The sequence below is a fragment of the Arvicanthis niloticus genome, chromosome 3 (genome assembly GCF_011762505.2).
Source record: "Arvicanthis niloticus isolate mArvNil1 chromosome 3, mArvNil1.pat.X, whole genome shotgun sequence".
NCBI classification, from domain to species: Eukaryota; Metazoa; Chordata; class Mammalia; order Rodentia; family Muridae; genus Arvicanthis; species Arvicanthis niloticus.
Genome location: NC_047660.1, coordinates 93,223,138 through 93,251,016, shown reverse-complemented (window position 1 = coordinate 93,251,016; position 27,879 = coordinate 93,223,138). Strand labels below are relative to the sequence as shown.

Below are 27,879 nucleotides of genomic sequence, written 5' to 3'. Positions count from 1 at the left end.
CCCCTGCCACTGAGATTATGAGTGGCTTTTAAGGAGGCTGATGCATAAATTCAGCATGTCCTTTCAAGAGCAACAAAACCAGAGGATTCTCTAAGGGCTAACCCATTGTCTTCATTTCCTTGGGATTGAAACCCGTGATGGTGAGTTCCTCAGAGAAGTGAAAGTGGCCGAGAGGGATCCTGTAATTCCTGTTATCAGCCAGCTTTAAAAGTCAGTGAGCCAGGCGTTGTCTTCATTCAGCCTGAAGTCCCAGGAGTACAAAGATGTCCCTGCACCCAGCTTCTCCACGCCTGGCCTCCCTGCTGGTCCTCATCCTTGCCCTCCATGGTGCCCTGACTCTGAGGCTCTGCTCCTTCAACGTGAGGTCCTTTGGAGAGAGCAAGAAGGGAAACCATGAAGCCATGGATATCATCGTGAAGGTGAGTCATGTTCGTGTCCTGGACACCCCACGAACCTCCCAGCTGCAGACTCAAGGGATCTGATGTTACCCTCGGGGTGGTGGTACTGGGAGGTAAGGACAAACTGCTGGCTTAATAGGTGGCTTAACCACCATCACAACAACCAGCTCAGCTCCTGGTGTTTTCTGTTCCATCTTCAGACCGGGTGGGTCCGTACTTCCTTCGAGGGTGTTGCAAGTTTACTTGAGCAGGTAAATGTGATGCTCTCGCCAGAGTCTGGCTGTCGGTTCCAGGCACCAGCTGCTGTTCTGATAGTTTTAATTGAACATACTGAATGTCTGTGTCAGTCATGATAAATACATGGTCTCATTTGTCAATCTCACAAGCAAGAGCTATTGAAGAACTCAGAAGAGTGACAAAGTACTGGGGAGCTCCAGGGTGTAGAGGGGAGGGAGCTGGTGCAGCCCTGCCTGCCTCATCTTCATAATTTCTCTCTCTCTCTCTCTCTCTCTCTCTCTCTCTCTCTCTCTCTCCTCTTCCTTCTTTCCTCCCTGTCTCTCTCCTTTCATCCCTTCATTTCTCTCCCCCATCAATCCTCCAACTCTCTGTTCTGCTCTTTCTCTGCTTATGGATATTACTGTCCTTGGGCAATATGACCAATGTCTGGGAAATCTGCTTACAGTTCTCTGGAATCAACTGTCTCTCTATTCCATGGGTTCTGATGCTGGGACTCTTTGGGGTGGCTATTACTTAAAAAGTAACAAAACAGAGTGGGATTAGGACTTACTTCAGTTGGTAGGATGCTTGCTCAATGTGAGTCCAGAGTTCCATCCTTAGCACTGCACTCACCTGCAACCTCAGCACGAGGGAGCTAGAGGTAGGAAGGTCCCAAGTTCAAGGTCATCATTGGCTATATAGAAGATTAAAGGTTAACCTGGTCTACATGAGACCCTATCTCATCACAGCATACCACACACACATACGACCACCACCACCATTACCAATAACAGCAGCAATACCAGAGGTCCCAGTATATGATGAAAATGCCAGCAGCCCTGGGTTCCGACCCCATCTATCAGCTGAGGGAGCTCAAGGTCCTCTCTTCCTGATATTTCATGTAAAGTGGGCCCTGCCCCCTGAATGGCTGGAAAGGGTAGTCAGTGAAGCCCACTTGAGCAGGGCTGAGGCCGGTGTTGTGCTACTGTTGGGTAGAGAATATAGACAGAAGACCTGCTGTGTTCCTGCCAAGAGGGCCCTGGGCCCCAGGTGACTCTGCCCTTTAGATGATAGCTAAGCACCTCTAGATATGTTTTTACCTGGACAACTGTGCCGAGCCAGTGGGAACTCTGACGCCATGGCTTAATGAAGAAATCTGACATGCAAGGAAATTATTTCCCAACTTCTTCACACGGAGCCCAGGGGAGCTTGGGGACCTAAGCCTATCTACATTACATTCCTGACTGATTCAACCCTGGAAAGGTTGCCACACTCTTGGGGGCTGTGTTTTTGTTCTCTGGTGATTCCATTCCTCCACACAGCTTGTCCCCAGAGCCGTGAGTCCCACCAGGTCTGCTTAAAGCCTTTGTCAAGATTTCATTCCTGTCCTTAGAAAGCCACTCTGTATACAGAAGCCAATCTCTCCTAATCTCTCAGAGCCATCTGACAGAACAGTGGTAGTTGACCCCAAACACCTGATGCTCAATCAGAATAGTCAGTGCTTGTATGGATCAAGGAGAAAGACACATTCGCTACCAAAAGAATGCAAACAACCTAAGTAGGTCAGCATTCAGTTTAGTGATATATATGTACCGCGAGAAGGGCATTATGTAACACTAGAAGTTATGATTTAGGCAGGGCAGGTGGCTCACACCTTTGCTCCTAGCCTCCCAGCACTTGGAAGGAAGAGTCAGGTAGATTTCTATGAGTTTGAGGCCAGCCTGGTCTACAGAGCGAGTTCCAGGACAGCCAGGGCTACATAGAGAAATCCTGTCTTGAAGAAGAAGAAAAAAAAACCCTCCCCCCAAAACAAAACAAAAAGCAAAACAAGAAGTTATGGCTTAGAAGAATATTATCAGTATTTCTTATGAAGCCTACGCTGGTCCAACTCCCTATGCAACCAAGGGTGACCTGAACTTCTAATCCCTCTGACTTTACCTCCAGAGTGCTGGGATTAAAGGCATGTGCTATTGCCTGGTTTATGTTGGAGACTGGTGTACAACAGGTAAGAATTCTACTAACTGAGTCCCATCTGCTGGTGTAGTCGTCTTCACAGCCCCCAAATTCCCCTGTATAGCTGGTTCCTCTAAGGTTCAGTGAGCATTAGTGAGTGAGCTGAACAGCAAGAGAATGTGGGTAGTGAGCCTTCTGTACTCCAGACTCCCTTCCTGGCCACTACACCCAACAGCCAAGGAGATCAGCATGCCAAAGGCCAAGGTCCCTCTCTTGGATGACCCACTGGCATAAAGCAAGTGTAAGCCATGGGCTCAGATTCTCTTTCCTGAGAAAGCACAGCATATTTCCTGTTGACATCCCCGTTCCTTGCTTACCAAGCACATCTGAACCCTGCATCTTCCTTGCTATATCTCTGGGAAGTTTTCCTTAGACAAGAGTCTGCAAGGGCATGGTCTCAGGAAAAGGCCATGTTTCTTCTGGTTCCTACCACTTGGGAAGAGACTCCCAGGAGCCCTTTCCCTTTGGACCCTTTGAGATTTGGCCAATGCCAAATCCCTCCCTTCACAGAAGGTTACCACAGCCTGGAAGGCAGTTATGCCAGCTACCATGCTGTCAACACCTCCAAGGGCTAGATAGAATTTGTGAAGGACTTGTATGGTTAGTATGGATGGAATCCAGACAAGGGTGTCATGTATGCTCTGAGGGAGAGGGAAGGGACAGTCTGGAGAGGTCTAGAGAGATCTTGGGTACAGGGAAGTTCTACCTGATGTCTTTAAGCAGGAAACAGCAAAACATAATGGAGAAGAACCAGAGTTCAATCCACTTCCCTACCACTTAGGTGCTTCACTATATTGAGTTGCTTACTCCCTGAGCCCCAGCTGTCCCATCTGTAGCATGGGCTTAAAAACAGGATGATTGCAAGGCTGAATTCTGCATCTACCCGTTAAGAACTCAGTACATAGCACTGTAGGAAACAATAATTATCATGTACTATAAGGCTTAGGAAGGGTGACAAGCTTCCCTCAAGCCAATCCCAGTGCCTTAGAGTGTCAGGCTCTCCCTTCGGAGATGACGTGATGGATGCAGAAGTTCTGTTTGGGAGGATGCAAGCTGAGAAACGCAGGAGACTCACCCAGGCTGGGCTCAGTATCCATTCAACTACAAATGGTTGGATAGGGCAAAAACAAGATGAGAAAGGCAACCTTCCTTATGCTCTAACCATGCCTGCGAAGAGCACAGTGATGACCAAATATGGACAACTTTGCCTCTAATGAGGTCTGTCTTGTGTGGAAGAGTGGGAGGGACATCCTAGCTTGTGTAGTCAGTATTGACCCTGGTTCTTCCCAACTAGTTGTGAAAACCTGAAAAGTTTCTTTACCACTCAACACATTGGCTTTCTCGGTGATAAAGAAAGACACGGCTGGGCAGATGTTCAGTCAGTAAGCTGTTTGCTGTCTCAACATGAGGAGCTTGACTTTGGTCCCTCAGGGCCTCTGTGAGCAAGCCAGGTGTGATGGTGCATGCTTGCAACCCCAGTGCTGAGGAGGCAGAGACACAGGATTGCTGGGGTTTGTGTATTCACCTAGCCTAGTGGTCTAATGAGAGACTTGTCTCAGAGAACAAGATGGAAGGCTCCTGAGGTTGACCGCTCATGACTCCATATGTCCTCATATATATAGGTATGTGTAGAGCCACAAAACAGGTACTTACCACACACACACACACACACATCTATATAGTAATATTAAGCGAGAAGTTGAAAGTCCTAGTACTACTACTTCTGGCCTGGTAATCTACTTCTGGCCACCTGCATGCCCAGTGCTGCCCCAAACTCTCACTCTATCTATCCTATCATTGTGAAGGATCAAAATGAAAAACACTAAATCAAAGAGTATGTACATTTTTGTTTGTCTTTGTGTGTTGAGGCAGGGCCTCACTAAGTAGCCCTGGCCTCAGACTATGCCACTATGAGGCTGGCCTCAGACTCACACAGACCTGCTTGCCTCTGCCTCTCAGTGCTGGGATTACAGGTGGGTGCCATTACACACACTGAATATGTACACTGTTGCAGTCATTTCTAGAAGGGTGTGGTAGTATCCAATGACTAACCAGCAGGCTAGCTTGAGCACAAGGCTGCTAGAGAGTCCTGTGAGCCTGATGCTGTGGGTTTAAACTAGAACCCAGGCTTCTTGAGCAGCTGGTTGTTTGTCCTCAGCTCCCTAAAGACTGCACCCCTGGTCTCTGGAACCTGGACTCCACCCTGCGGCAGAGGTGACAGGAGATGCTCTGGAATCCTGGCTCTCCCAGTTGTACTGGCTGTGTGACTTCAGGAAAATTTCATAACGACTTTGAGTTTAGTTACCATCTAGAGTTAATGGGCTAACCACCATATCCCTCTCTTAGTGTTGTTGTGAAGTAGGTTCAGGATAGATATTAGCCCTTAGAGTTGTTATCATTGTAATTAGGCCTCCTGATAGCTGCAAGAGCCAGCCCAGAACCTTTCTCATTAAAGACTCAGCAGGCACTTATTGCTGTCACTGGCTGCTAGAACCACAGAAGCAGATCCAAGCTGGAGATGCGGGGGAGGGTCCCAGTCAGGGCTCTGAACTCAGTTGCTTAGATTCAGGTGCGGCTGTGGCTATTCTCTAGCTGCAAGACTGGATAATGTACTTACCCTTATCCAATCTTCAGTCTCCTCATCTTTAAAACAGAAACACCAGCCTGGTGTGGTAGTGCATACCCTTAATCCCAGCACTCTGGAGGCAGAGGCAGGCAGAGCTTCAAGTTTTAGGCCAGCCGGAGACTCTGCCTCAAAGAGTTAATTCAAGAAATTAATTTTTAAAAATTAAAATGGACAGAAAATAAATTAAAGAACAGCAATAACCAAACCACTGGGCACATGACGCACCTTGCAATCCTAGCTACTCAGGTCTGAGGCAGGAGGATCCCTCCAGCCTTAGGGTTTGGGACCAGCCTAAACAACAAGACAGCATCTCAAAACACAAAGGGACACAACCACAAGGAAGGCACTGCTCTCGGGAAGCCCTTCTTTTAGTTCAGGAAGAGACTAAGCTATATTAGCAACCACTTGACTGTGGTGCTTGAAGCCCAGCTGTTAGGGTCCAAGATCATGGGAGAATGATACCCTAAACTCAAACAGTATGCAAAAGCAAAGAGCGTTTATGCCAATGAATTTCCTGCATGCAGGGTTCTCCACACTTGGGAACAGGAAACCCTAGTGGGCTCAAAGGCCCAGCTTTTTATGGTCAGTTAAGGGAATTCCAGGGAAGGGTATGTGCCCTTTCACCTTGATTGGTCAGCTCTATCTCTAGGGGTCTGACTAATTCTATAATTGGTTAGGCTCTGGAGACTTCCCTGAGGGGCCGCTTATTCATTCTAACTACCTATTCTTACTTCAGGGCAGATGACAAGGTGTTTTTGGATTGGTTGCCTAAGGCTGTGGTTGGCTGACCCCTGGTTCCTGGATCCAGGTTCTCATTTCTGGGAAACAGAAACTTAGGCCTAGTCTCCCAAACTGTCAGTTTGCAGCCTGTCATGGTGTCAGCCTGGCTCTGAGCTTAGTCCTTGTACAGCAAGTGTCTGGTGAAAGGTTTGGTTATTCACAGTGAACAGCCTCAAGCCCTGAGAATTGTCTCTCTGCAGATCATCAAGCGCTGTGACCTCATACTTCTGATGGAAATCAAGGACAGCGGCAACAACATCTGTCCTATGCTGATGGAGAAGCTGAACGGGTAAAGGGGGACAGGGATGGGCCCCCAAACATTGTAAAGTCAAGGGTAAGAGCACCTGACATATGGCAGGGAGATAGAAACCAGTGCCATGGCTGGCATTTACTCTAACCAATAGGTAGCGTGTCTAGGGCTGAGTAGGCTCCCACTGTGTGCTTTCACCTGGCTGGTTTTAATATGACATAGTAAAAACAGGAAGAAAAAAAAGGCAAAGAAATGGGACAGAAAAGTGAAGGAGCAGGTAAGAGGCTGAGCTAAGAAATCCTGTTGTAAAGGTGAAACACAGAGGAAACCATCAGCAGCGAAAATGGCTACAACGTATCAGAAACAGTGAGTTCAGGTCTCTGTGTTACTTTTTGCATGAATACTGGGCGGGGGGATACGTCTGGATGATCATGGGATACTGGGCGGAGGGATACTGGGCGGAGGGATAGTCTGGATGATCACGAGAGATTTAGGAGGATGAGCTAACAGCTGTTAATGGTTACTTCTGGGATTATAAGACTGAAAAGCCACCATGGAGCTAGGTCAGCGAAAGACTAGGAGACCAGTTTTTGTTTCAATACATCTGTATGATTTCAGTGTTTTACCCTCAGTACAGCTGAGTGTGGTAGTGGACATCAGTAGGATTTGCTGAAGGAGGCAGACGCAGGAGATCACAAGTTTTAGGTCAGCCTGGGCTACCCATTAAAAAAAAAAAAAAAAAAAAAAAAAAAAAAGCCCAGTGGTAGAGGTGGTAGTGGTGGTGGTGGTGGTGGTGGCGGCTCATGTCTTTAATCACAGCACTCAAAAGGCAGAGGCAGGCAGATCTTTGAACTTGAATGTCAGCCTGATCTTTAGAGCAAGTTCCAAGACAGCCTGGGCTACACAGAAAAACCCTGCTTCAAGAAGAGTGGGGGAAGGGAGGGAACAAACAATGGAAACAAAAAGTAGTGCCTTCCAAGAGTTTTAAATGACACTGGTTAATACTGATGGTTTAGATTCTTTCTGAATGATCAACAAACTACCATGCTCATTAGCTCTTCATTACTGTGATAAAATACCCGAGAAAGACATCTTAAAAAGAGAAAAGCTTTTGCTCACTGTTTTGGAGGCTTCAGGTCGTAGTCAGGGGGCCCGTTGCTTTGGGGTCTGTGTTGAAGCAGCAAGCTCGCCATGGGAAGCGGTCTGCCCACCTCATCTACATTTAGACATGGACCCTGACTTAGCCCCTTCAACCTTCAGGAAAGTTTTTAAGAGTGTGAGGGGCTAAGGCGAGAAGTAGACTACAGACTTCTCCCCACAGTCAGCCTGGAGCCAGTCTAGGAGTGAGGGGTTTCAACATCCTCACCCCTAACTTGCCTAGGCTGGGCTGAGGACCCCAAGCAGAAAAAGGCCCCACCCCCACTGGTCTCCCAGTTGGATGAACATAGTGCCACACACATGCTAAGACCATGCTGTCCATGTGAGCTAACTCTGCAGCTGCCTCAAAACCTAGCAGGCTAGAGCTAGCAGACGGCCAGCCTCCAAACTGAACGCCTAGCCTGGGTCTGCCAGCCTCACTCCTGGCCTCCGTTGGTCGGGTCTGGCTTAGAGCACACATTTGAAACCCAAGAAATTTCTGTAAAGTTTAAATTGGTTCCTAAATTAAGCCCCTCTGTCTTTTCCAACTGACTACAAGACTGCCAGATAGTAATCAGGCCCCAGATCCTTTTGGGGGCCGATGGAGGAAAAGAGTGTACGGCTGTCTGGACTAGGTTATCAGCAGATTAGATATATTCACAGTGAGGGTCAGGTTTCCCTGTGGAGGCCAAAGCTAGTCTGCTGCCCTCTCCCTCCCTGCATGGTGAAGCTCTAGACCCCAGGAATAAATAGTTGATTGTTGGAAATCAGTACCATAACTTTTGAGCAGATCCCAGGGGGCTTCAGAAGAGGAGGCATCTGGTAGACCTCAGAAGTGGTATGTGGATAGGTGACATAAGAAAATTGACCCCAACCAAGAAACACGAGTTATAGCAATGGCAGTGTGTGTGCGTGTGCGTGTGCGTGTGTGTGTGTGTGTGTGTCTCGTGGTACACATCTAGAGGTCAAAGAACGATTTTCAGGGGTTAGTTCTTTCCTTCCACCCTTTGGGTGCTGGAGACTAAACTCAAACTCTTAGGCTTGACAGAAAACATCTTTCCCTGCTGTGCCATCTTGAAGAATCTAAAGCAGGGATTTCTGATTCTGCCTGGACCATCTCTGGCTCCTGTGATTCTTATAGAAGCAGGCCAAAGCTTACGGTGTTTGAAATGAAAAGGTCTAGCCTCAAGACCTAAGCCCCCCTGCATATATGTAACATATGAACAGCTTGGTCTTCATGTGGGTCCCCCAACAACTGGAGCAGGGGCTATCCCTGAGTTTGTTGCCTTGGTGCCTATGGATCCCACTCCCCAACGTGGTCAGCCTTGTCTGCATTCAGTCAGAGAGGATGCACCTAGTCCTGTAGCAACCTGATGTGAAAGGTGGTAGTGATGTGGAGAGAGGTAACACCTGGGGGGGGGTCTCCCCTTTGCAAAAGAGAAAGGGAGAGAGGAATCGGTGGGAGAATCTATGGGGGGGGTACTGGGAAGAGAGGGGGCTGATATTGGGATGTAAAGTAAATAAATAAATAAATTTTTTAAAAATTAAAAGAAAAGGTTTATGCTCAAATTTTAACCTTGTGTTATTAAATCATACGGGGGGGGGGGGGGCAGGCGATAGTGACATACACCTTTAATCTCAGTACTCAGGAGGCAGAGCCAGGTATATCTCTGAGTTTGGAGCCAGCCTGAGTTCCAGGACAGCCAGGACTACACAGAGAAACCCTGTCAATAATAATAATAATAATAATAATAATAATAATAATAATAATAATAAAAATAATGAAGTGGGAGGTAAAAATAGTAGCCATCTTTTTTAGGACAAGAAATAAGAGCAAGCCATGGTATCATATGCCAGCACTGGGGATATGGAGGCAGGGGTAGGGGTGGAGGAAGATGCAGCAGAGATGTGTTTAGTGTTTACAGCACACTAAAATATTTTGTTTTCTAGAAATTCACGAAGAAGCACAACATACAACTATGTGATTAGTTCTCGACTTGGAAGAAACACGTACAAAGAACAGTATGCCTTCCTCTACAAGTGAGTACGAGCTGACCCTTGACCTGACTGAATTGAAGCCAAATATGTGTGTTGTGTTTTCCTTTAAAAATAGATTCTAGGCAAGGCATGGTAACACATACCTTGAATCCCAGGACGTGAGAGGCAGAGGCAGGGAGAATTTTATAAGTTTGAGGCCCGCTTAGTCTACATGGTCTTAGGCTTATAAGGGTTACATATGAGACTGCCAAATGAAACAAAAACATTTGATTCTGGTCTATAGGCATTTATCATTATCAATCAGAATCTTTGTCATCAAATTAATGACATGTGTGTTGGGGCTGTAGCTCAGTAGATGGGGTGCTTGCTCGGCATATGCAAACCTGGATCAATCTCCAGCATTGTGGTGTCACGGGCCTTAAGTCCCAGCACTCTACTCCAGCGGTGGAGGCAGGATTTTCAAGCAACACAGCAAGTTCAAGGTCAGCCTGAGCTTGACCCTGTCTGAGACTGTCTCAAAGCAAATCACCTAAAACCCTTAATAAGAAAATGACTCAGATACTAACTAGTAGAAGACACAGCAGCACTGTAACAACTAATGACTGGCTGGGGCAGGAGTTCTTTGTCCTTCATGGGCAAGGCCTGTCCCACCCAGCACATGAGTGTAGCACAGAGGACTCTCACTGGCTTCCTCCTGCCAATCCATTTAAAGAACATTCACCTGATGTGCCCCAGATAGCAGACCTCATCTCTGTGGAGAAGAGCTGACTGCCTGTTCTTAGGGAAAAGATCCCCCAGATCCATCACCACCACTTGAGCCTGCTCTGGAAGCTACTGAAGTCAAAGGAAACTATGTTCACAACCAAAGGGCTCAGTGAGAAGGAACTCTTTTTTTCTCTCCTAGGGAGAAGCTGGTGTCTGTGAAGGCAAAATACCAGTACCATGACTATCAGGATGGAGACACAGACGTGTTTTCCAGAGAGCCCTTTGTGGTTTGGTTCCATTCACCCTTCACTGGTGAGACCATGATCCTACTATATCAGTTACTCTTGAGGTCACTATGACCAAATACCTGATGCAAATACCTTAGAGGAGGGAAGATTTATTTATGTTTCAGAGAGTTCAGGTCATGTCTGGTGCTCTGGGACTCTGGGGCTGTGGTGGGGCAGAACATTATGGCAATGATGGTGCCACTTATGGTGCCAAACATTATGCCACTTATGGTGGAGAAAGGCACCAGGGCCCAAGGGTAACCTCCAAAGTCACTCCCCAGTGACCCACTTCTTCCAGCAATGCCCACATACATCTCTTAAAGTTTTCACAATCTCCCAAAATACTGCTGCCAGCTGGGGACCAGGTATTGGACACATAAAACTATGTGGGACATTTTATATTTAAACCTACAGCCTTTCTCCTGGTTATCTCCCCAGCAGCCCATGAAGGAGCACAGCCCTGATCATGTGTGAGCCATGCTCTCAGACTCATGCATTGGCTTATGGGATGCCTAAGCTGAGAGTTGATACTTGAGAAAAAAAAGCTGGTCTGGTGGGACCAGGCTTGCTTTTCAGAATGCTGAGATGCAGGACCTCCCAGCCTGGGTACCACTCTCCAGAATCATTGATAGCTCCACCCTCTTGAGTATTTAGATTCATGGAAATGGGTTATCTCAGTTCTTGATCCCTGTCAGGTACAACTCCTTCTTTTTCAAAAGACGGAAGTGGGGTCACCAAAGGAAAACCCCAAGAGTCTCAATCCCCCTACAGTCAAGTCACTCTATAGTATAGCAACCTTCCCCACAGATTGCCAGGAGGGAGAAAAGCAATATCAAGTGCACTTTGATCCCCAGTGACACTGCTACTAGTCCATGGTTAATGGCCAGTTTCCTGAGATATAGGGCTAGGATTGCCACCTACTCAGATTTGAAGAAACTGAGGTTTGAAAGGTTTTATTACTTGCTCAAAATCCAGCTACTAAAATAGCCAGGCAAGCTGTTAAAACCTAAAAGCTATTAAAGACAAGCCAGAGCTGTAAGTCAAGCCACTAACCCAAAAGCCCACACTACCAGTCACCACTGTACTCAATAGAAGGTAGATATTTTACCAGACATGGTGGCACATGCCTGTAATCTCAGCACCCGGAGGCAGAGGTAAAAGGATTGGCCCGTTTAAAGTCAGCCTGAGCTATATTGTGAGACCCTGCCTCAAAATGCCAAGAGCCAACAGTATAATTCAGTGAAGGGGCATGTGGCTAGCACACACAAGATCTAATCTTCTACACTGAAAGAAAATAAATAAAAAGAATCAAGCATTAAAATGTAAGTTGCAAATCCCAGCACTTGGGAGGTGGTGAACTCAGAACGGATTTCTGAGTTCGAGGCCAGCCTGGTCTACAGAGTGAGTTCCAGGACAGCCAGGACTACACAGAGAAACCCTGTCTTGAAAAACCAAAAAAAAAAAAAAAAAAAAAAAAAAAAAAAAAAAAAAAGTAAGTTACAGCATGTATCGATGTAGCGTCAAATGCTTTTCACTACTTACTATGTGTCAGAGCAGAAGACTGACAGCGTCCCTGCCCGAATGACATTGTACTGTAGCAGGGAGACAGATGTGGGCAGATAGATATATGCAGAATTAAAGGAAGTATGCCTAGATCCTTCCCACACTGTTGTAACATAACATCTTGAGCTGCGGCATTAACTATTTCTTCCCCAGGGTTAATTAGCTTAGAGGAGGGCACTCTGGGAAAAAGATTATGAAAGAGGAGTGAGAATTCCCAGTAGAAAAAGAGGAGAGGCTACTGAGGCCAATGAGTGCAGCAATCCTCTTATTCACTATTTTGTTTATGCCAGGCAGGGCAGGGAGAGCCTCTGCCTGTAATCGCCGTTTCTTCTCAAACAGAGGCAAGGTTCTGCACTGCTAAGCAAATCTGTTTTTTTCTGACCTTTTATCTTCCAGTCTTTCTTTCCCTTCCTTTGCTGGGACAAATGAGTTAACAAACTCATTCATTTATCTAATCATTATATATATATATATATATATATATATATATATATATATATATATATATTATATGAATATAGTGTCTTCAGACACATCAGAAGAGGGCATTGGATCCCATTACAGATGGTTGTGAGCTACCATGTGGTTTCTGGGAATCGAACTCAGGACCTCTGGAAGAGCAGCCAGTCAGTGCTCTTAACCACTGAGCCATCATCTCTCCAGCCCTTGAGTCATTCATTTACGTATTCAATCAAGACATGGTTTGGGGCGTCTCCAGTGTGCCAGGAGTTGTGCTAGGTAGTGCAGTCAAGAAGGTGAGTTGAAAATAGAAGCCTGGCATCATGGAGGGGGCTCCTGTGTGCCAAGCATGGAAGAGAGGAGAACAATTGCAGAGAATGAAGGAACAATCAGGGCACATCAAATACTGCGGAGGGACTACCTTAGAGGGACCACCAGCCACGACCATCGGGGCAGACATGGTCTGTGCCCATGCAGATGGCCAGAGAAAGGGAGACACTGAGAGCACAAGATCTCAGAGCGGGGGGTGGGGTGGGGGCAGTGGTGATGTGTGTAGGGAGATCAGAGAGGCAGAGACACAAGAGTTGGGAAATGGAGGTGTGGCTAAGGAGTCAGTCCCCAGGCTCTAGGGACATCCTTCGGGTCTGAGTCCCAGCTTCCTGTTGGAAAGCAATATTGTCCGTGTTGGTGAAAGAAACACATACAAGCTGGACAGTGGTGATGTGTGCCTTTAATCCCAGCACTTGGATATCTGAGTTCGAGGCCAGCCTGGTCTATAGTTGCAGGACAGTCAAGGCTACACAGAGAAACCAGTCTTGAAGACAAAAAGCAACAACAAGCAAACAACCCCCCCAAAAAGACACAACAAACCAAGAGTAACCTGGCCACAAAACTATGTGCCACAACCCAAACTAAGTGAGCAAGTGTCCAGGGGAGGGACATTCAATTAGCATTTATTTTACCGTGGGTGCTGACTGTGTTTCATCCGTGGGTGTGAGCTTGGTCTCACAATCTGATGAGATTGGCTAGTTCCTAGTCAGTGTGAAGGGGAAGGGTAAGGCAAAGGCTCAACAATGTTCGGGGCTTGGGAAAACTGGCATCTACGCAAGAGTTCACAAGATGGCAGACACTTATGGAATATTGGCTCATGGTAAGCTAGCCACCATCAATTGGGGGGAAAAGAATTGCTGGTCTCATGTTCTCACTATGAGGCTGGACCAGTGGACATCTCACAGCCTTCCCACATGAGGCAGGAGTGGAAGCCGAGGGGGTGACCCTCAATGAGAGTCTCATCACAACATCACAACTCCTGCAGGCATGGGCAAGCCGTGGTTCCCAGGCCCACATGGGAGCTGCACTTAGCAGCTTCTCTCTGTCTCTGTCTCTGTCTCTGTCTCTGTCTCTGTCTCTGTCTCTGTCTCTCTCTCTCTCTCTCTCTCTCTCTCTGTGTGTGTGTGTGTGTGTGTGTGTGTACATGCATGCAGGTGCCCAAGAAGGCCAGAAATGTTAAATGCCCCTGGAACTAGAGTTATAGGCAGCTGTGAGCCATCCAACATGGGTGCTGAAAAACGAACTCCAATCCTTTGCCAGACTAGTAATGCTCTTAACACTGAGTCCTCTCTCCAGCACCTTCATCCTTTGTTGTTTTGTGAGACAGGGTGTCACTATATAGACCAGGCTGGCCTCATACTCACAGACAGAACTTGCCTCAACCTCCCATGTACTGGTATTAAAGCTATGTACCTCTGTGACCTGCTTTCTAATTTTTAAAGGGTTTTTTTTTTTTTTTTGGCTTTTATTCTTGCTTACAAAAGGACTATAAACTTGCCAGCCTCCATTTTTCATTTTCCTTTTAGTACAAAAAGGATAGTACTATCAGAGTCACTGGTCAGGGGCTGGGGTTCAGGACTCACAACAAATCAGGTCTGCCACCTGCCACCTGGCACCCCGAGAGTCCCACATGAGACAAAGGCACAATTGCCAGTGTGGCAACATCAGGAAGCAGGCAGGAGTATCCTGAGCCCTGTCCTGGGGGACCCTAGCAAGACCCCCAGAAATCAAAAAGAGACAGCAAAGAAGAAAAGCCAGGAGAGGCAGAGCTAGTCAACAGTCCTGGACATGACGTCATGCAGTTCTGTGACTGGCCCCAGGGGGCAATTCAGGTGCCCTGGAGGACACTGTTGCTGCCTGGGTCCTGCCTAGGTTTCCGTCGGTGCTTCACCTGCCTGCAGGGTTCACTGTTTCTGGAATGATGAAACATCTGTCTCCAGTCTCAGGGGATGAGAGACTTGTTGCCTCCTTAAATGGTGATCACGTCAGCTCAGAATCTGAGTCAAGGTTTAAGGTAGCAGAGGAGACAGATGCGGAAGGTTTAAGGTAGCAGAGGAGACAGATGCGGAAGGTTTAAGGTAGCAGAGGAGACAGATGCGGAATAAATGCACATATGCCAAGTGTTCATCTTGTGTTAGCCACCTCGGACACCAGAAGGCCACTTTAAACAAAGTAGTCACTAAGGCCCCATTACAAGTAACCTTTGGTCTGTCTGCTGTAGGTTATCCCTTTCCTTTTTGGAGCATTCTCTTGTAGCTGAGACTGGCTTCAAACTTCTGCTCCTTCTGTCTCAGCTTCCCAAGTTTAGAATTCCAGATGTGTACCACCGCACCCAGAAGAATTCATCACTCTTAGAAAAGAATGGTACAGCCAAAAAACATAAACAGTTTTTATTACTCCAAATCAACCAAGAGAAAAATGAAGATTTGAAAAAGAAATAGCAGCTGAGATCATCAGAACCCACATAGAAGAAGAAAACCAACTCTGCAATGTGATTTGTCACACACACACAGACACATACACAGACACACACACATACACCATACACACACACACACAGATACAGACATACACTACAGACACACTGACACAGACACACACACAAATGACAGACACACACACACAGAAACACACAAAGACACCCACAGAGACATACTCACACAGACACACACAGACAGAAACACACATTTAAAAAGAAAGGAAAAAGAAGGAGAGAGAACCCACAGTGCCAGTAGGTACCAGTCTACCAGCTTCCTTTTAGCTGGACAGAGCACAGGTGGGAAGGAGGAGTTTTCCATGTCCTGAAAGAAAACAAGTGTCCAGGTGGCACTAAGTCCTGAAGTCCCAGCCACTGGCTAGAGCCTGTCACCAGCTTCCACATGCAGCAGTGCCTCCTAGAAGGGACAGTTTCTTCTCAGGCAGTATTAGTGGGCCCTTTACAGGAAGTGTGCCACCTTGTAGCTGGACTTTGGTTACTTTGTGGGTTCTCCTTTCCTCCACCCTTCTCCATCCCTTATCTTACAATCTTTCAACCCCCTAATACTAGAGAGAAAAAAGGATAGAGAAGAAAGGAAAGAGATCCCTGAATGAAGTCAGAGGTTGGAAAGGGAGGTATGTTATTGTCAGACTACTATCCTGCTGATTAGGGGTGTCAGTTCCTTGGGACAAGTTTGATCTGCACTGTCAGGATATCTAATTTCTTCTTGTTGTTTCTTTTTTTGTGAAAGACTACCTAACAAACTGTGGCTAACATCCATCAACAATAAGCCAACAACCAACCATGCCTCTTGGGGACCTAGCATTTATATATCCTCTGAAAAGTCCCCAAAATTCCGAATCAGTATCTATCCACAGCTGGCAAAATCACCCCTCACAGAGCACCAGGCAAATCATAGTCAGCTGCTGTGGTCAAACTAAAACAGCCCCACGTCTCACACCTGGGATTAAAACAAAACATATTCTTATACTATTACTCTGTTTTAAAAAACCAAAATTCCAGAAGTCTCACTGTACCACCTCCCGTCTGCCATTCCTCAGCTGTCAAGGACTTCGTGATTGTTCCCTTGCACACAACTCCCGAGACCTCCGTTAAAGAGATAGATGAGCTGGCTGATGTCTTCGCGGATGTGAAAAGCCGATGGCAGGCAGAGGTGAGGACCTCCGTGCTTGTTTCATTCTATCAAGCAACACCCAGTTATTGAGTGTGGGAGGGCAGGGGACAGAGTACGTGCAAGCCACTACAGATTCACAGCTGCATGCTAGGCTTTTCTTCAGCCCTAAACATCCTTCTTGCTAAAGCCGCCTGGGCCTATCCCAGCGGATCTTGGGAATTTATGCTCTGCCGCATTTATGATGGAGGTCAGCATTTGGCACTGAGACCTAGGCAATGTGCTGGGACTACAGAAGAACAAGTGAGTTTAATCCTCTCAGTAATCTAACAAGGGGCTGGGGAGATGGGGAGATAAAGTGCTTGCCCTGAAAGCATTAGGACCTGAGTTCAGTCCCCAGAAACCATGAAACAATAGACAACAGCACACACATGTGCATACACGCACACACAGAGACAGACAGACGGGGGAGGGGGTAGAGGGAGAGGAGGGAGGGAGGGAGGGAGAGAGAGAAAGAGAGAGAAGGAGAGAGGGAGCAAGCAAGCAAGCAAGCAGGAGCACCTAAGGAACACTCCCAAGATTGTAGTCTGGCTTCCACAAGCATGCCTACACGTGTGCACACCTACATGTGTTCTTGCACATGTATACACCCTGCCACACATACTAAGCAATCCAACAAATTCCCCCACTTCACATATGAGAACAGTGAGGTATAGAAGTCGGGAGTGTTTCAGAGGCAAGTGGCAAGATCCTGTAAAGGAGGAGGCTGCTCCTCCAAACAGCCGTCACCTCTCCATTTGGACGGCTCTGAGGGTTTGAGGAAGCACCTGGTAAATGGGGAAGTACTCAGATGGCTCTCCTACCAAATTCCTCTTTTTTTCCTTTCGGAATGTGATGCTAAGAGTCCCTCTTCCTCCTCAGTGCCTCTGCTTAAGATACGAAATAAGTCGTGTGGACACAGATGGTCAAAACCGACCATCAAGAAGCCCAGGGGTGTATTTTATTGTTTATTTGTAAGATCCAGGACAAATGATGAGTCCCACACACTCAGCAAGAGTATATTGAACATCTATCGATCAATAAGACCCGAGGGAGAAACCTTGGATGAGGAACCTTCAGGAGGGCAGACTGAAGTTTGACTGTTAATGCTTCAAGCTCCTGGTTGTGTGGCCTAGAGCAGTCTGCACTATCCCTTTAAAGGTTAGAGTCTAACCTGTTCCTGCCGTGGCTAATGGAGCTTTCAAACCAAGCTGAATTAAGTTTGGTAAATCACTCCATGCTAGGGTACATAGGTCAGGGGAAATGTTCTGTCCTTAACTGTGTACCTTAATCTCACGGGAAGCCCTAATTGCAGATATCAAAATAAATTATTCTTAAGGAAAACTCACAAGTCAGCAATCATCCAAAACAATCACACCAAAAAGGAAGTAAGCTGCTTCCTCTGTAGTGTGGGATATTAGAATTCTCTTCCCTTGCCCTTGGGGGTGTCGTGGGGACACTTCCAACAGTTGGTGGTATAGAGCGGAGAAAGACAGTTAACTCTTAGGCCTGCATTCCTTAGAACTCTCCGTCTCTAAGGACCGAGTGTTGGGCATAAGTTTCTGACCCCAACACATACAATAGGACACAGAAAGATACCAAAGCAACTATCATCACACTACGCAAGTGCCTTTTGCCTCTTGGGTACTGAGGTGCGCATTCATTCACATTTGCAGTGTTTATGGGAAGGGATGTCTTAGCTGGACTCCAGTGTTCTTGCCTACCTGTGCACACCCACCTACAGAGAGATGGTGACTAAGAACCGGATGGCGCTCACAGAGGGTGAGCATCCTCTCTCCCACTCCTTCTCACTGTCACATCCTTGTCAAAACTGTGACTCACTTGGAACCTGTTTTCTCTTCTCTTAAAAGGGAAGCAAAGATTCAGGGCTGGAGAGGTGGCTCAGGGGTTAACAGAACTGACTGCTTTTTACAGAGGACCCTGGTTTAATTCCCAGCACCCACAGCTGTCTGTAACTCCAGTTGAAGGGGTTCTGACACTCTCACACAGACATACATGTATGTAAAACACCAAGGCAAATAAAACAAAAATAAACAAATTTTTAAAAAGAAAGGAAACAAAAACAGAAGCTCTGTGAGTTTGCTGTGACATAGCAGCGTAGCAGAAACCGTGTCTGAAACAACTCTGAGCTGTTCGTTACAGCTGGCCAGGCTGCAGAGCCAAAACTAGTGTGCCAGGACAGGGTTGCTCCTTCTGGGGCCTTGCCTGTGGATCCTCATCATCTTCTGCTGTCTTTCCTCTGTGTCTTCCTGTGTTCTAACCACCTCTTAAAGTTTACTTATTTAAATTCCTTTACTTATTGTCACACTGGGGATCAAAGTCAGGAGCAAATCCCCACCCTGCTCCTGTATAAGGTGAATCTCTCTATGTTGAAAGTCAACCTGGTTTGTAGAACAAGTTCTAGGACATCTAGGACTACACAGAAGTATATCATCTTCAAAACCAAACCAAACCAACCAACCAACCAACAACCAAACCACCAAATAAACATGCCTCTTTGTTCACTGGGCGTGGAAGGTGGGTCCTTGTGGATGGTGGAAAATGAAGGTAGGACTGTCCTCCAGTGCTTACCAAGTGATGAGTCTAAAACGTGCCTTTCAGAATTTCATCTTCATGGGTGATTTCAACGCCGGCTGCAGCTATGTCCCTAAGAAAGCCTGGCAGAACATCCGTTTGAGGACGGACCCCAACTTTGTTTGGCTGATTGGGGACCAAGAGGACACCACGGTCAAGAAGAGCACCAGCTGTGCCTACGACAGGTGAGTGCCTCTGCAGAGGCTGCCTTTGTCCCAGGGCAGTCTGAGGAGTCAGCTCCATTTCAAAACTGTTAGCTACGATTTCTTCCCTGGGAGCGATGTAAACAATGCACACCCTACAGTCCCAATACCAAACTAAGGTGGGGGGGCCACTAAAGTTCACCCCAGGGAACTCATGAGATTGTTGGGTTTACTTATAGATCCTTGGTTAGGGTACTTACTGCTTATTGGAGTGTGGGTGCTCCCCTGCCAAGTGGCCATACCAAGAAGTCTTTACTTAGCAGAGATAATGACTTTTCCACAACTGCACAGATAAAGCCTGGACCACTTAATCTTACGAGGCTTATACACACTCTATCCCTTCCCCAGGCCATGGGCAGATGGGAATGAGTTGCAAATTCAGTTGGTAGGGAGGGTCTAGAAACTCAGGAACTGGTCTTGTAATCCTCTCCACACTTCTTTGTGGAGGTGTAATCAGTCAACAATCCCAACTGGGTTGGTCACATGAGCACAGGTGACTGTCCGTCCAAGGTGGTGGTTGTTTGGCGTGGAGGCTAGCCCTGTACAAGGGCCACCTTATGCAGTATACAGCAATATGTGGTTATACTAAATCTTAGCAGTGGCTAGCACTGATGTCAGAAGGGCCTGAGTTCAAGTCCCAACTCCATCACTTCAAGTGCTGTGACCCACCGAGAGACTCATACTTTGTGTTGGTTTTCTCACTTGTAAATTGCAGATGGTAACGTTGAAAGCAACTCAGTTGTGAGGACATAATGAGAGTTAAATGAAATGATACATGTAAAACTTTTAACGCAATGCCTGTCCTTTGACTAGTGCTAAATACATTTGTATGTTCTTAGATGATGCCTGGAACATTCAGGAAGCTATGGCCACAGGCGATTCCTGTGTTGTCACCAATTTTATCCCAAACATAGACCACAGTTAGTCACCCCACTGGCATCACTGGCTATTCAGCTGTTACCAGGGCTTTGCTGCTATAAACACTGCTGAAACATACAGCCAACTTGTATATCATGAGCCAATGCTTATGACCCTCAAGTACTACTTGAAAAATCAAAGTAAGGAGCAGCGAGGTGGTTCAGCCTTACCACACAAGCATGAAGAACTGAGTTTGATTCCTCAGAACAGGGAAGGAGAGATCCAGCTCCACAAAGCTGTTCTCTGGTCTCACACGCTTGCCATAGCTTGTGAAGAAATGAAGAAATAGCTTTCAAACTCAAAATGAGAATATTTAATACAACAGTATTTATACTTTCTGTTTCAAGACAGGGTTTTGTCATGTAGCCCAGGCTGACTCCAGACTCACTCGTTGGCCCAGGATGATCTTGAACTCTTGGTTTTTCTTCCTCAGTCTCCAGAGTGCTGGGATTACAGCATGTGCCACCATGCCTGACTTGAATAGTTTGTTTGTTTGTTTGTTTTTTAAAAAAACTATTGCTATACAGACATGCGGATGCATGTGTTTAAATAATGACAGTCATTGTGCACTGAAACTTTCCCTGGGGTTTTTCAAGCACTGTCAGCTCTGTTCTCTGAGTCAGGAGGAACATGAGGATATCTGAAGTGTGTGAATGCCAGTGACCATCCACGGCAGAAACCACAGACAACAGTGGGGGAAACCTGAGACCCACAGTGCCCGCTGTTCTCAGCGCTCGGCCTGCTGAGGAGGGAGCATGGCCTTCCTCGTGGTGTGCTTACTACTTAGGTTTGGGGTCTGAATTTACACCCATCTCTTGGTCACCTTTGTTCCTCTTGGGGCTTTTTGAGGCCACAGTTTCCCTTTTGGCTATTATTGTTTCAGCCTTCAAAAGTGGAAGCCCAGGGTGAGAACTTGCCACCTCTCAAGCTCCCAGGCCTCTCTTCCCATTCTCAAGAGACTTCAGCCAAGCTGGGAAGATGGCGCCAGCTCACTCAGCCATGCCAGCTATGGGATCCTTGGCAGCTCAAACCCAGAAACCAAGCCACCACTCAGAAGTAGAAAAGCTCAGGGCAGAGCCACAAAAGAAGGGCAGTTTGATCCACTTTCCACAAATTAGGCAGGGCACTAAGACCACATAGACCTACCTGCTTCACCTCCCTTGGCAAATGCTAGAGTCTATTCTTTGTTTGGTTTTCTAAGTTGTTACATGTATGTGTTTGTGTGTGTGTGTGTGTGTGTCTGTTGGTGAATGCAAGTGAGTATGTAGGTGCATGTACCTGGAGGTCAGAGATATATGTCTGTCTTATTGTCTTGAGATAGGGTTTGTATTGAATTTGTTTTGTATAGTTTAACTTACTGGTTATAATCTGTTATCAAGGAAAACCAAGACAGGACCTTGAAGCAGAAACTGAAGCAGAGACCATGAAGGAATGCTGCTGGCTGGCCTGATCCCTCTAGCTTGCTCAGCTACTTTTCTTTTCGTCTTCATTTATTTATTTTCTTTTTTTGAGAATTGATTTTTTTCATACAGTGCATTCTGATTATGGTTTCTCCTCCCTCTACTCCTCCCAGTTCCTCCCAGTTCCTCCCAGTTCCTCCCAGTTCCTTCCAGTTCCTCCCCCTCCTCCCTCCTTTCCAGATCTACACCCTTTCCGTTTCTTGTTAGAAAGCAAACAGGCTTATAAGCAATAATAATAAAACACAATAAGATAAAACAAACAAACAAAAAATCGGAATAGGACAAAGCAACCAAACAAGGAAAAGAGCCCAAGAAAAAGCCCAAGAAATGTATATAGATGCATACATTCAAATACACAGGAATCCCATAGGAACCCCAAACCAGAAGCCACACTGTATATACAAAGGAGCTGTAAGATAGAAGGGGAAAGATGCCCTGACTTAACATTAGGACAGAAGCTGTTGGACGACGATGCTGTTGAATTTGTTTTGTGTTGTTGGGTAGAGTCCTATCTCCTGCTGGGCTTGAAGCCTTGCCTTACCAGGAGTGTGTTTTCCCAGTGAGACTCCCTCGGAGAAAACTAGAGTTTCATTCACAAGTGATTGTCAATTAGTGATAGTTTCAGGCTTAGGGATGTCAACACATCTTCTTTCTGCTCTAGGATCCTGTCGGGTGCAGGCTCATGCAGGCCCTGAGCATGCTGCTGCGGTTTCTGTGTGTTCATATGTGTGCCAGCCTTGTTGTATCTATGTAGCTCTTGACTCCTTTCTGTCCTCCATTCCCTCTGCCTCTTATAGTCTTTCTGCCTTCTCTTCCTCAGAGTTTCCTGAACCTGGAGAGGAAGGATTTGGTGGAGACTTCCCTTTTAGAGCTTTTCCTAGGTCCCTCACTCTCTGCGTAATGTCTGACTGTGGGTCTCTGTGTTTGTTCCCATCTGCTACAAGAGGAAGCTTCTCTGGTGATAGCTGAGCAAGACATGGATCTAGGAATATAGGAGAATGTCATTAGGAGTTATTTCATTGCTATGTTCCTTTAGCAGAACAATATTGTATTTGGTTTCCCCCTAGGTCCCTGGCCTATCTAGTCTCAGGTTCTGGTCACCCAAGCAGTTTGGGTATGGGTTCCAGCTCATGGAATGGACCTTAACTTAAATAAGATATTGGTTATTTACTCCAAGCATTGTGCCACTATTGTATCTGTGTAACCTGCAGGTAGATCACTCTTATAGGTAGAAAGTTTGTAGGTGGATTGATGTTTACCATTCTCCTGTGGTAGCATGCAGAGTGACTAAATTCCAGTATTAACAATAGGTAGGCTCCCGATGGACTTCTCTGTGTTCATGAGTTGTATAGGTGTTGCTTCAGCAATCGAGCCTTACTGTCAACTTGTGGAGAGCCTTGGCAATATCCTGGATTGTTTGGGTGTCACCATGGGACCTCTTTGGCTAACAACTTGATTGGGTGTAACCCATTCCCAGTATTAGAAGCTCCATTTGGTGGTGAGAGACATCCAGTTGGGGCTCCATCTCCCCCAGTATTTGTCAGTTTCATTCGGCACCCTCATATATGCTATATTATAGGAAGCTTCTATCATATTAGGTTTCCAAATGACCCCTCAAATGGCCCTTAGTTTTAGCTCTTCCTCCCTGTATCCCCTCCCTCTTCCCTTTCTTCCCTTCCCCTCCCTGTTTGATCCTCTTTTTTCAATCCACTCTCCTCATCCACACATAACTATCTGTTCTATTTCCCCTTCCTAGGAAGGTCCACCCCTTTCCCCAGTCCTTTACTCTCTACCTAACCTGTGTGGCTATACAAATTGTAGCTTGCGTATCAATGACTTAACAGCTTACATCCATATATAAGCAAATACTTAATACATACCATATTTGTCTTTCTGGGTCTGAGTTACCTCACTCAGAATGATTTTTTTCTAGCTTCATTTACCTGCAAATTTTATGATTTCATTTTCAATGGCTGAGTAATATTCCATTGTGTAAACGTGCTACATTTTTCTTTACCCATTCATCCATTGATGGATATCTAAGTTGTTTCCATTTCTGGTTATTATGAATAGTGTAGCAATGAACATGTATGAGCAACTGTTTCTGTGGTAGAATGAAGCATCCTTTGGGTATATGCCCAAGTGATATAGCTGCCTCTTGAGGTAGATTGATTCCTATCTTTCTGATGAACTGCCACATCGATTTCTATAGTGGCTGAACAAGTTTATACTCCCACCAACAATGGATGAGTGTTTTTCTTACTCCACCCCCTCTTCAGCATGTGCTATCACTTATGTTATTGTTTTTAGTCACTCTGACTGGTGTAAGATGGAATCTCACAGTGGTTTGATTTGTATTTTCCTCATGGCTAAGGATGTTGAACACTTCAAGTGGGTTTCTTTCCTTTTCTTTTCTTTTCTTTTCTTTTCTTTTCTTTTCTTTTTTAGCCATTTTTGCTTCATGTTTTAAGAGTTCTTTTTTTACAATCTGTATCCCAGTTTTAAATTTGGTTATACATTTTCTGGATGTCCAGTTTTTGAGTTCCTTATATATTTTGGATATCAGCTCTCTTTTGGATGTGTACTTGGTAAGCTACCCCCTGTTGAAATGACCGTGCCCTTTGGTTACAGAAGCTTTTTCTTTTCATGAGGTCCCATTTATTAATTTCTTAATTATTGGTCTTAATGTCTGTGCTATTGGTGTTCTATTCAGAAAGACTTTTCCTGTGCCAATGAGTTCAAGACCATTCCCTATTTTCTCTTCTATCAGATTCAGTGTACCTGGTTTTAGGTTGAGGTCTTTGATTCATTTGGAGTTGAGTTTTGTGCAGGGTGATGGATATAGATCTATTTGCATTCTTCTACATGCAGACATCCAATTTGGCCAGCCACATTTGTCAAAGATGCTCTCTGTCCTTTTTCTAGTGTGTATTTCTGGCTTTTTTTTATTTTTTATTTTTTATCAAAAATCAGGTGTCCATAGGTGTGTGGACTTATTTCTGGGTCTTCAACTCTATTTCATTGATCAATAAGTCTGTTTTTGTGGTAATACCATGCTAGCTTTATGGCTATAGCTCTGTAGAACAATTTATCAGGAATGGTGATACCTCTTGCAGTTCTTTTATCATTCCTGAGTGTTTTATAAATTACTTTGGATAAACAAAACTGAAGTACTCCACTACTATAGTTCAGGCCTTCCAGCCTAGGGATGATACTGCCCACAGTGGGCTTGATCATCTTATATCAATTAACAATTAAAAAATAATGCCCCACAGACATGCCCACAGGCTAGTCTAATGGAGGAAATTCCTCAAACTGAGGTTCCCTTTTCCCAGGCTTTTGACAAGTTTACAAAAATTAACCAGCACAGATAGCAAGCTAAACTCAGCTGTGGGCGTGAAGCACTCACTACACAAATGGGTTAGTCTGCTCAATAGACTCCAGAGTCAAACTCAGACCTCCTCTTTATTCTGAAAGTCTACAGCTTGGACTAATTCATGCATCATCTGTCTTCTCTCCAGGATTGTGCTTTGTGGACAAGAGATAGTCAACTCCGTGGTTCCCCGTTCCAATGGCGTCTTTGACTTTCAGAAAGCTTATGAGTTGTCTGAAGAGGAGGTAAGATCACCACCTTCTCTTTCTGATTCAGCACCCTGGCGATGTGGGAGGGCTGCTCTTGAGTCTGAAGATCTACAGATTTGAAGACCTGCCAAAATTTCCCAGGATCAGGACCAAGAGCAACATCCATCAGTTTCCACTGGGTGACCCACAAACACTTCATCTCTCCCTTCTAATCCTGACTGTAGTCATTGATAAAGCCATGACATGCTCCAGGCATTCCTTAACCCCCAAATCTACTTCCGTTTTCCTCTTATAGGCCCTGGATGTCAGTGACCACTTTCCAGTTGAGTTTAAGCTACAGTCTTCAAGGGCCTTCACCAACAACAGAAAATCTGTTTCTCTAAAGAAGAGAAAAAAAGGCAATCGCTCCTAGGTATCATGCTGTCATTTTTTGGGAAGCCATTCCTTGCTTCCAAATAAAATGGCTCTCATAGGTCTAAGCTATCTGCACGCTCAGGAATTAAGACTGGCCAAGCTACTTTCATTGTCCACTTGAGCTAATTTTGCCTGGAACCAAGTTGGGAGGAGAGTCTTCTGTGATATCACCTTGACCCCCACAGCATCTATCACTGGTACTCTGTGAAACACTGCCACAATTTAGGCAGCAGGACTGCCAAGCTCACAGGGCACTCCTGTTTCCCAGAAATGAGCTCAAATGGCAAGACTGGCATGGCATGATACTTTATGATGGAGGCAATGAAACTCACTTGCCTGGGGTCAGGCCATGGCAACATCCTGCAGGGAAGAAGAGTGAAGGACACTCCCACTGTGATGTCTTGCTCCTCTATACCCACAGCCCACCCCTACCCATACCTCATCCTATTCACAGCCCACCCCTACCCACACTTCACCCCTACCCACAGCCCACCCCTACCCACACTTCACTCCTACCCACAGCCCACCCCTACCCACACTTCACCCCTACCCACAGCCCACCTGTACTCACAGCACTGGGTATAAGCCATCGCCATGTCCTGAGTTCAGTCTTCCGACATCATGAAGGTTTCCTTTATCTGAAGCCAGCCTCACTTTGCACTGCATCCTCCAACAGCGTCTTCCCTCCCTTTCTCCCTTTCCTCTTCCTCCTTGTCCCCTTCCCTGAAGGGCTCAGCCTTGCACGCCTGTCCTGTTCCAAGTGTCCCCGGTCACATATCCCATGTCTCCTTGCAACACCGACCACACTGTGTTTGTTACCACGGCCAGCACTGCAACTCACTCCAAGTCTAGGAACAGCACAAGCCCCATTGGCCAACTCGGGCCAGATGCTTCATTCCCTTCCTGTCACTCCTGGAATCTAGCAATGTGGTGCCATCTTGCTTGTGTGCAGGGCACCCATTTTTATGCATTTCGCTTTGTCTTCCTGGATATTCTTTCTTTACTCTTGCACATGAACACCTGTACTTAGGAAGAGTGAACAGCAATGACCCGTCTGGCCCTGTTCTCAGTCTGGGAAGCAACCCCTCCCAGAGCTGCAGGCTCTCCGAAGGTGTCTACACATAAACAAGCACCACGTGTAACCTGAAGAAATACAAAGTAGACTACACTGTAAATATGGGTCTGAGTTGCTCTTTTTCCTTAATGTACTGGGGACTGCGTGACTTTGATGTAAGAAAAAGGACCATAAGTCTGTTAGTCAGCTCCATCATCCTGACAGATATCCCAGATCATCTTAAAAGGAGGGGCTGTATTTTGACTTGTGCTTCCAGAAGTTTTGATCTATGGTCCTTGGCTCTGTTGCTTCTGGGTCTGTGAAAAAGAGCATGTGGTAAAACAACAACACACACACATACACACACACCACGTGCACATGAGGTGGGCTCTTCTGGCTTCCACGGGCCAATATACAAGCAAGAAAAGTACTCATACACATAAAATATAGACATGGGGTAGGGGAAGCATAAACCCATTTTCCTTTCCAGAGCACAATCTTTCCCATGACCTCCAACCAAGCTCTACCTCTTACAAGTGTTCCATCTCCCAACAGCATCCTGATCTGATATATTAGCAAGTCTTTTCTATGTGAACCTTTAGAAGCCACTACAGTTCCAAATGGTGGAGCTAATGGTTAGGATTATATACCATTATATACCATCTCGCCGAGGTAATAAAATCAAAAGGGCCCTGGTTAAGCTGGAGAAGATGTCTTTCCCAAATGCCTGGTTCATCTCATATTGAGATTCTATTGTTTAGTGATGACCTAGTCTTTAGGGGAAGGTGGCAAGGCTGTTGAGACTTTAGAAGAGTTCACCATACCCAGAAACCACCATATCCAGTCCCCAAATGGTAAAGTATGCTATTCATATATGAGCCAGTTCTGGAGAGACAGGTCCTCTGACCTCTGCACCCAAGCACCAAAATTTCCCTGGCTGGTGTGGCTAGGACAGGAACCCTGGGCGATGGGCTCGGGACTCACTGAGAGGGAGACAGGGAGGAGGTGGACTGGACATCAAAAGGACCTTTTCCATGCTTCTGGCTTGGGGGTCAACGGGTCTGGACACCCTGAAGTTTTGACCCAGACTACATGTTCTTTTGTCTCTGCCCAGTGGCAGGTTAGAGTCACAAATGGGTATCTTTGCAAGCTGTCACTGCCAAACGCAGACAGGCAGAGGAGTTATTTTTGCTCTTCATGACTGAGCATTGCATAAATCTCCTGTCCATCTGGGTCACCAGGCT

General features: G+C 46.1%; 1 protein-coding gene across 1 annotated transcript; it reads left to right on the top strand.

Annotated features, from left to right (window-relative positions):
• Dnase1l3 (deoxyribonuclease 1L3) lies at positions 1–27,645 on the top strand. The gene is made up of 8 exons (XM_034498807.2): positions 1–419; positions 6,234–6,322; positions 9,371–9,460; positions 10,323–10,435; positions 16,300–16,412; positions 19,032–19,189; positions 25,107–25,203; positions 25,463–27,645. The coding sequence occupies exons 1-8, from the start codon at positions 264–266 to the stop codon at positions 25,577–25,579; spliced, it is 933 nt and encodes a 310-aa protein (XP_034354698.1). The 5' UTR covers positions 1–263; the 3' UTR covers positions 25,580–27,645.
• Positions 27,646–27,879: the final 234 nt, after the last annotated feature.

Excerpts from the sequence above, each read along its gene's own strand:
- Dnase1l3 (XM_034498807.2), top strand. The coding sequence starts at position 264 with ATGTCCCTGCACCCAGCTTCTCCACGCCTGGCCTCCCTGCTGGTCCTC. Across the intron at positions 420-6,233 it reads CCATGGATATCATCGTGAAG|ATCATCAAGCGCTGTGACCT; the intron begins GTGAGTCATGTT and ends GTCTCTCTGCAG. Across the intron at positions 25,204-25,462 it reads ATGAGTTGTCTGAAGAGGAG|GCCCTGGATGTCAGTGACCA; the intron begins GTAAGATCACCA and ends TTCCTCTTATAG.